Consider the following 10,194-nt stretch of genomic DNA (forward strand, 5'->3'; position numbering starts at 1 on the left):
GCACATAACAACAACAACATACTACTATTTGGAGTCTTGGTGTGGTACTGTGGGAGAATGCACTGGACCTCCAGATTAGTTTGAACTGCAAGGTTGGTGGTTCAAATTCACCAGCTGCTCCTTAGAAACACTATGCCGGGTCACTATGAGTCAGAACCAACTTGTCAGCACTTACCAACAACAGCAAAACTCCTGTTTATCTATTGTCCTAATCTACAAATCAGAGTGCTCCTTGGAGGTCAAGATGGCCAAACTTTGTCTCTCATACTTTGGACATATTGTCGGGAGGGACCAGTCACTGGATAAGGATATTATATTTGGTAAGGTGGAGGGTTAGAGAAAAAGAGGAAGACCCCCAACGAGATGGATTGGTCAAGTGGCAGCATCAATGGACTCAAGTGTGGCAACAGTAGTGAGGTTGGCCCAGGATCAGGCAGTATTTCGTCCTGCTGTGCATAGGGTCGCTATGACTTGATGGCACCTAACAACAACAACAACAACAATCTACATAGTGCTTTGCCTAGTGTACTCCCTTCATGGGTTTTTCCAATGGTGTTATTCATCTCAATAATCATGTGCAAAATTTTCACAAATATCATGAATGGAGAATCCCAAAAAATCCAATGGGGGTGTGGAAAAACACAAACATATGTAAAACGTGTTGAAATACCACTCTATGCATCCCAAATTGTACCTTGCTAAAAAGGTCTTTGTATGCATAGCTTCCCCTCCAGGCCCTCCTCTTGGTGCCCTGAGTCTCAGTAACCTCTCAGCATTCTCACTGACTTCTCTGTGTCCAATGAAGGGATATCCAGCCTGAAGACAGGAATTTTCCATTCCTGCTTCGAAGTCCATCAACAAGATTATTTTAGGCTTTGTCCTGAAATGAAAGAGAAGGAGGAATCATTCATGCATTTATTCAACAGATATTTATAGACACTGGACTAGGCACTAAGGGAGCCTTGGTGTGCAGTGGGATAAGTCTTGGGCTGCTAATCACAAAGTTAGTGGTTCAAACCTGCTTTGCAGAAGAAAGATGAGGCTTTCTGTTCCCATAAAGATTTGTAGCCTTAGAAACCCTACTCTGTCCTATAAAGTTGCTATGGGTCAGAATCAACTCAATGAGCAGTAGGTGTGTTTGTTTTGGTTGGACAAGGAACTCGAGGTACAACCATAATAAGACACAGACCCTGCCCCAGAGGAGCATACAGACTAGAGGGGAAAACTTCCAGTCAAATGCAGAACAGTTCCTGAGTATCCAGGCTGAATGTGGCAGTAATGTTCCTGCATTCACTACTGAGACTGGAAACACAGCAGGGAGGGGCTGATGAAGGTGCCTGTGGGACTGCCAGGTATAAATATTCATAAGAGTTGAATATATGATCCAGGAGCTCAAGAGGGAGAGTGAAACAAGAGATACGGATTCAGAGACTGACGACCCAAGCACTGATGGCCTAGGATGGGAGCCAAGAAGAGAACCTTGGAGATTTTTAATGTGTAAAACACGGCCTTACATTTTTCACTTCCTATTTCTTTCCAGTTAAGGACACTACAACAACATGTACTAGTATTATTGGACAAATGTTGGCAGAAAAAGAACATCAGATTCAACTGATGAGAAAAATCTACTTAAATTACTTATTTCATCCCTTATCATAGGAACAGGTTGAGGAACACTTTGGGATAATGTTCCAATACTACAAATACTGATAGAGTGCATGGGAATTGGTCACTGGAAAGCAGCAGGCTATAGCAGATAGATTCACACATATGTTAAAGGTCATTTGTATCAGCAGTGTTTGTAAGAGCCAAAGATTGAAAACCATCTTCTTCCTGTATATGGCACTGGAGGATAAGCACTGGACTGCTAACCACAAGTGAACTGTTCAAGCCCACCAGCCACTCCTCAGAAACCCTATATAGGGTCACTATGAGTCAGAACTGACTTGACAGTACTTTAACAACAACACAACAACCTGTATGGTTCATCTATAAATAGACTATTAATACAGTCATTAAACATGTACACATATTCTTTCACATATATACCCAAATACCAACCCATTGCCACTGAGCAGATTCTGACTCGTAGGGACCCTAAAGGATAGAGTAGGACTGCCCTATAGGCTTTCCAAGACTGTAATCATTACAGATGCAGACTGCCTCATCTTTCTCTCACAGGTTCAAACTGCTGATCTCTCAGTTAGCAGCCCAGCTCTTAACCACTGTTCCACCAGGGCTCCTTATTCACATACATAAGAAAGCAGCCATGGTGTCTCTAGTATGCTACCAGTTGCATAAAGAATGAGAGGGAGAGCATATATTTGCATATTTTGTATATATTTGCGTGCATATTTATAAAGTATCTCTAGAAGGATATACATATACCTGGTAACCATGGATATCTTTAAGAAAGAGAACTGAAGAGCTGGGGGATGAGGTAGTGGGAGATTTTTCACTCTTCCTTTTGAATGTTTTACTCTGTAGAAAAGTAACCTATTAAAATAATAAACCAGCTTAGTTTGTTGTTTCTAAAAGAGAGAAAAGAAGAAGAAAGTTCCCAAGGTGCTATCAGAAAATGCTTTTGAGGATGAGTTACATGTAGAATAGAGGCTTAGTAAAATATGACTTTCCCAGTCTACAGGAGGGTCAAAGAAAAAGAGGAAGACCCCCAATGATATGGATTGGCCAGGTGGCAGCATTGATGGACTCAAGTGTGGCAACAGTAGTGAGGTTGGCCCAGGATCGGACAGTGTTTCATTCTGCTGTGCATAGGGTCGCTATGAGTTGGTACCAACTCAATGACACCTAACAACAACTTGAAATAAGGCTTCAAACATCCTGCATAGATTGTCCTTGTTGTAAAGTCTGTGTGCAAAGAAGGTGAACCTTTCTGAAGGAAGAAAGGGAGGGGAAGTTCACAGCAAGGTAGCAGTCAAACGTCTGTAGGAATGAAAAGTTTTTGTGAACTCTAGCATTGGTGTAAGGAGCCCTAGTAGCATAGTGAATTATGGGCTGGGCTCCTAACTGCAGGTTCTACAGCTCAAATCTACCAGTTGCTCTGAGGGAGAAAGATGAGGCTCTCTGCTCCCATAAAGATTTACAGCCTCGGGAACCCTATACAGGGTCACTGTGAGTCACAGCTGACTCAATGGCACACCACTACTGCCACCAGCAGCACTGGTATAAAAGAAATTGCGTTAATCATTTCAACCAGGTAGTCTGATGCCAGAGACCGTGATCTGGGACTATTAAGATTTTAACCCTTTTGTAAAACTTCTCTATGTTTTTCTCCATAAACTTTGTCTTTTCTCGTGTAACAATGGGCATTAAAATCTTCAAATGGATAGGGACTGTGAGGTTTTATTCAGGGGCAGCAAGGAAGAGAGGACATAAGGAGACCATCTTATGTCCTCCCAGAGCTATCTTGGCAAAAGAAACCCTGTCAGGACAGGTGGTGACAATTACCAAGAAGAGAGAGGGCAGGCAGGGGTCCCTAGACCTGCCGCCACTGAGAGGAGTCTACCTAGGCCAGTGAACTGCCCTCCAGGCTTGGGAGGAAGGGGTTCCTCAAATGCAGCAGTAGATATGCTTTTCACAGTAACAGGATTACATCTGAGATTGTTGAGATGAGATGGTGACGAGTCCATGCGTGTAGCACAGAGGGCTAGGGTTTTCCTCATGTCAACAGGCTGAAATGAGTTTATCTTCATTGTTACTAAGAGAGAATAAAACAGATTTTTCCAGGTCAGAGCAGAAGCACAAAGAAACACTCTGGTTTGTTCCTTTACTTTATGCTGATCTTAAATCAACACTGAAAACTTCAAATGGGGGATGTTTCCGCTCCTCCCTCCTGCCCCCACACTCCTTTCTGATTCTAACAACTTACTACTTTGAATCCCAGTTTTGTCCACCATTTCTCTGAAAGACCCACAATAAACATATGTGGATACTCTGCCCTGTAGAGTTGCTCTGAGTCGGAATCCCACTAGATGGCAATGGACTTGTTTTATTATTGGCTTTGCTTTGTTTTTGTTTTTTGGTGTTTGACTTCACAGCCTTTATTCTATGTAGGATTATACCCCACCTTCCATGTTCTATTTATAAACCATAGCTTATTTTTCAGGAAAGCAGATCTTTCACTAGAAGAAAACAAAAATAAGCATATGTGGACCACCTGGTGGCATAGTGGGTTACATGTTGGGCTGCTAACCGTAAAGTCAGCAGTTCGAATCCACTAGCTGCTCTGTGGGAGAAAGAGAAGATTTTTGCTCCCTTAAAGATTTATAGCCTCAGAAAATTGTGGTAATATGAGTCAAAAATGACTCAATGGCTATGGTTTCAGTGGTGGTGGTGGTGGTGGGGGTTGTTGTTGCTGTGTTTGTTTTGCTATTAGCAATGTAACAAGAAGCAACAGCTTGATAAACAGGCAAGAGAATGAAGTTGTCAAGGATTTCATTTTACTTGGATCCACAGTCAGTGCCTGTGGAAGCAGCAGTCAGAAAACCTAACGATGTATTTATATTGAGCAGATCTGCTGCAAACAATTTAAAGTGTTAAAGAGCAGAGATGTCACTGACACTGGTATGCCTGACTTGGCCACCACATTTCCAGTTGCCTAAGATGCATGCAAAAGCTGGACAGGAAATAAACAAGACCAGAGAGGAACTGATGCATTTGAATTCTGGTGTTGGCCAAAATATTGAACATACTATGGGCTGCCAGAAGAACACATAATCTATCTTGGAAAAAATATAGCCTTGGAAGTGAGGGGTCGCTATGAGTCGGAACCGACTCCATGGCACATACCAACAACAACAACTTTGGACATGTTTTCAGGCAGGGCACCATGCTTGGTGAAAGAGCAAGAGCCTCAACAAGAGGGAGTAACACAGTGGCTGTAACAATGGGCTCAAACATAATAATTGTGAGGATGACACAGAACTAGGCAGTGTCTTGTTCCGTTGCATATAGAGTCGCTATTAGACTTGACAGCATGTAACAACAACTATAGGCAATGAGTCCTTGAGTGGTGCAAACAGTTAATGTGTTCAGCTGCTAGCTGAAAGGTTGGAGGAGGTTCAAGTCCACCCAGAGGCACCTTGGAAGAAATGTCTGGTGATCTACTTTCACGAATTGACCATTGAAAATCTTACAAAGCACAGTTCTACTCTGACACATGTGAGGTCACCATGAACTGAAATCAACTCACCAGCAAATAATTTTACTATAGGTAGGCACCAAGAGACTCAATGAAGCTTACAGTCTCAGTGAGAGAGAAATTATTGCATTCAGAAATGAATAATCATGCCCAGAAGTAAAATGTTGAATGCTAAGGCAGTGGTTTCAGTGATAATGGCTTTGGAAATTCAGATGCCAGAGTTTCACTGAAAGTCTAAAGATTCAAGCTTCTTGGAGAAGGTGGCCTCGTATTGTTGCTGTTGTCTTAAATTGTCATTGAGTTGGTTCTGACTCATAGCAATCCTGCATAGGGTTTCTGAGGCTGTATATCTTTATGGGAGCAGAAAGCCTCATCTTTCTCCCATGATGTCACTGGTGGGTTTGAACTGCCAACCTTGTGGTTAGGAGCCCAGTGCTTATCCTACAGTACTACCAGGGCTCCTAGTGATCTTGTAGGAAAAGGTATATTTGGAGGAAGGCTAAAAGATAGCACTTCAGGTAGGTAGAGTAGGTGAGGCAAGACCAGTCTGTGGGTGGCATTAATTAATAACCAGATTAGTTGGTGTAGAGGATTGGAGATAGTAGTTATTGGTTAGAACAATTTCTGATTCAATGAATGTCTAAAATAGGATTTCTCCCAGATTAATAGAAACCCTGTGTACTATAAACATACCAATTAGAGCATTACAGAGATGTAACATGATCTGATATGACTCCTGCCATGTGCCCACTACAAATGAAGTAATGGGGCGGTGGTTGTACTCAGGGGAAGCTACAGTATCTGTGTCATGCCAAAATTCCTTACGTCTCTCATCACACAGTAGGAGCCCAGGGTGAACTTGAAAGAATACATCACTCTCTATCCCTGCACACTCACATCATATTCTTTCTCTTCCTCTCTCATTCTTCTTCCTTTTCCTGCTCATGGCCAGATGACGAGGAGGAATCCTTCCTCAATGTGAGTGATGGTTGGAATGTCAGCCTGTGACTTTTTAGAGAGGATGGGTGTGCACATGCAGGTTCACAGAGATGAAGAGATATGGGAGATATGCCAGTATTCACCTTGTCTGAGAATCAGATCCAATGTCCAGATCTACTTTTTAGCTGTGTAAACGTGAACTTTCTTCATGTCACCTATCTGTTCCTTAGTTTCATTTATTTGTAAAATGGAGATGTTACTACTTCCCTATCTACCTCTTAGAACTTTCTTAATATGTAAATGAAACAATGTTTGTGGAAGCACTCCAAGGCTAAAGAGCTTATTAATGGTAACCCAAGGTGAAAATTGCCTGGAGATGGGTGGATGAAATTGGGAAATGTCAGTCCTGTGATTTTATAAAATTGTTTTATATCCTTAAAATAAGTTTAATGATGTAGCTTCCTTTAATGTGTTAATAGCACTCACTCTAACAATTCCTTTTCCTCCTTAGATAACCCTAAGTGCAGAACTCAGTTCCCCCCTAAAAGTTCCAGCTCATCTCGCCTGGGCTTCTCATCGGTCCGTGGGATTCCCAGCCACCGAGGCAACAACTAAAATTCTCATGCGGCATCTTCAGGGACACTCTAGGCTTCAGTCTTTATCTATCCAGGCTCCAGAGCCAAAGCTGATTTAAAAATATGAAAAGACTTTTCAAGAAGTGGCACGATATTGTACAAGTTTGAAAGTTGGATGTGACTTGGCTCCTCTATTAAATGCTCTTACATGTTAAAAGTGAGTTCTGCAGGGTTTCAGTAAGAGGTGTTCGCTGGATCAATGTACAAACTTAAGTAGAAATGAGATATAGACTCCATGGGGTTGATGAAGGGACATGAGGACACCACTGGTAAGGTAATACTGTGTATATTCTGGGTCCCGACACAGCACACTCCCAAGGTTCTTTGAACGGTTTCATGAAGGACTATTTACCGTGCTGTGGGAAGGGTTAGGAGAATCAAGAAGGGATACTGACACACTCAGGACCTAGAAAAGTCAGATGTCTTAATACCACGTGACCTTCAGAGGCCAAGAGGAGGGATCAGAGTCTCTGGAACACAGTGGGAGCTATAGCCTCAGGAGAGAGGCTACCCAACAGAATATATATGATATAATAGAGGAGTAAGGAATTGTGGTAATGCAGTGGATTAAGTATTGGGCTGCTAACAGAAAGATCAGTAGTTCAAGCCTATCAGTTGCTCTGTGGCAGATGAGGCTGTTTTCCATAAAGATTTACAGTCTCAGGAGCCAAAACTCTGTTCTATGATGTTGCTGTGAATTGGAATTGACTCAGTGGCAATGGGTTTAAATAGAGCAGGGGTGGGTAACCTTTTTTCTGCCAAAATTTATGACATCATTCATGGGTCATGCAAAATTATCAACTTCAGAATTAGCCTGCTATATTTGGTCAAACATTTAATTAACTCAGCCAGCTGCTCCTCAGAAATTCTATACAGGGTTGCTATGAGTTGGAACCAACTTGAAGGCACTTTACAACAATATGATGGTGGTGTCTCACTCAACTGCAAGGTCGATTTGAACCTCAAGATTGGTGATTCAAACTCACCAGCTGCTCCTCAGAAACCCCATACAGGGCCCCTATGAATTGGAACTGACTCAACAGCACTAATAACAACAACAGTGTGATGGCTGGAACTGCAGTTGCCTTGGCAGAGCCGACCAAATGATTTCAAGGGTTTTTTTTACAGCCTGTGGGCTGGATGGTCCCCACTCTTGGAGTAAAAGGTCAGTACCAACCAAAGCCTAGCAGTGAGATGATGGAGAATACTTTCAAACTCTCTCTGTTCCCACCTTTCAACATCCCAACAGAGCTTGGGTCAAACCCAACTGGAAGTCAGAAAGCAAGGAAGCCTAGGGATGTTGCTCTCAGATGTCAGACTCCTGAGGCATAGAGCAGAACTGAGAAGTGTGGCTGGTGGACCAGGATGGGGAGGGGCATCATTTTCATGGGACAATAGAGAATAACCGGCACAATGGGGGAAATGTTTCCAAAGACAGAATTTTGATTGGTTTTCAGGCAATATATATGGACTTCAAAGAGTTGTAAATGAAATTTAAAAATGTAACTGAACTACAAAAATCGTAGTCATATAAAGGTAAGTCAAAAAGTACTGCTATACCCAGGAAACATCAAGGCAAGTGGTCGGGTTCCCTCAGTGCAAACCCCCTTCCAAGACTAAGACTCAATGGGAAAATACGTTGTGATTGGTGACCACGCTTGATACTAATAAAGAGAAGTGAGGAAAAAACAGCAATGAAGAGGTGAGCTAAGCCCTACAACGGTCAATAGATTTCTATGAACCTGGGTGAAGACCTGGTTGGCCAGCAGTGTGTCAAGACCTGGGGACTCTTGGGCCCAGAGTCAGAGACATAGCCACAGAGGACTAGAGTGGAGAGTGAAGCGTCCAGCTGATAAGAAGAGAGGGCATATGCATAAGAACACCCACACTTGCAGATAATACCCACTTGTCCTGGCTTCAATGACTGGATGATCAGAGCTCAACCAGAAGTAAAAAGAAGAGGAAAAAAAAGTATTCTCATACAATTTGATGAACTTGACCTACACCTATGGAAGCAGTAACTCAAAAGAGGGAACAAGTCCTAACAGCAAGAATCATTCCCACCCCCTCCACACACAGAGTAAACAGGGATGGGCAACTTGGACATTGGCTACCCAAAATGGGGAGTGGGGGGCTACAAAGGCAAGAAGTGACTGGCTTAAAAGCTTTCAAGAGGGAACCTAGATCCAGAGGGCCTGGAGGAAGGTAGAATCTCCAGTGAGTAGTATTCAATCTGACTAGGCGGGGCTGATGCAATGAAATACAGATGAGTCTCTTGTGATACAATAGTGAATAATTGTTATCAGGACTGATTGTGAGGGTTGGAACTGTAAAGGTAGACGTTTTATAGTAAGGAGGGGAGTGATTAACTTTTCAGTCTAGGAGCAGAGGTCCCTAGGACCATCAAGGGAGAAGAGCAGAGAGCGGGACCCTACCCAGAGAAGCAGTGATGCCTGAAATGGAGCCAGAGATGATGACGTGGAGCAATGGAGCAGCTGGAGACTTTAGATCCAGAGAGGGAGAGCGACTGTGTGCTGAAGACCTGGGGGGCACGGGGGTAGGTATGCATGGAGGGGGTTGTAACCATGGCAATGAGACAATATACGATAGAATGAATATAAAACCAATGTTCTCCCATGTAAACTATCACATAATTCACAATAAAACATTAAAAAAAAAAAGTACTGCTATAAAATCATAGACCCCTTTATTAAACAAAATATCAAAATGTGAAACTACTGTTCCCTGACACAGACCTCCATCTAGGTCTATACACTTCTGAAAGTGGTATTACTATCTCTCTAATTTTTCTGGGAAGAATTCTGTGCACTTTGACTTATGCAGTTTGGGCATCCTCGAGGGACTCAAGTCATGTTCCTTTTAAATGTTCTTTGAGCTGGGGAACACAAAAATGTCATAAGGGGTAAGATCAGGGCTATAGGCATATGAGGTTATTTAGGTTTCATAACAAATTTTCATAGAAAAGCCCTTGCTACCTTAAAAAAATGAGGTGCATTGCTGTGATGGAAAAATTTCTTGGCACAACTTTCCTGGCCTTTTTCTCACCAGTGCAATTTTCAATTTTCTTGAAACTTCCTCATAATAGGTCTGTGTCCTTGGAGACAACCTATCAAGGGTATCCCTTTGGAATCCCAAAAACAGTTGCCATAATCTTCTGAGCTGACTTCTCTGCCTTGAATCTAACTGGCCAGAAACTACTGCTTTGGTTGGACCATCTTTTTTTTGAAGGCACCCTAAAACAAGTGTATTAAGAGAGAACTTGGCCTCAGGCATCTACTGATTGCAGTGACATATTTCAACACGCTTTGTTTAGAATAAACCCATGTATGTATGAACTAGAACCCTAGCAGCAATACTTTTTGACTTACCATTTTTTTTGTGTGTGTTTATAAATGGTAGGTTGGAAAGACAGCCCAGGACACAGTGGTTTGAATGTCC

General features: G+C 42.4%; 1 protein-coding gene across 1 annotated transcript in view; it reads left to right on the plus strand.

The window, feature by feature from the left end:
* Positions 1 to 6,794, plus strand: part of FBXO16 (F-box protein 16) — a 101,946-nt gene extending 95,152 nt beyond the window's left edge. Inside the window, exon 7 of the mRNA XM_006864431.1 lies at positions 6,628 to 6,794. Within this exon, the coding sequence (XP_006864493.1) occupies positions 6,628 to 6,794 (167 nt within the window). The remainder of the gene's footprint in view (positions 1 to 6,627) is intronic.
* Positions 6,795 to 10,194: the final 3,400 nt, after the last annotated feature.

This window comes from Chrysochloris asiatica, unplaced genomic scaffold (genome assembly GCF_000296735.1).
Source record: "Chrysochloris asiatica unplaced genomic scaffold, ChrAsi1.0 scaffold00064, whole genome shotgun sequence".
In the NCBI taxonomy this organism is placed as follows: Eukaryota; Metazoa; Chordata; class Mammalia; order Afrosoricida; family Chrysochloridae; genus Chrysochloris; species Chrysochloris asiatica.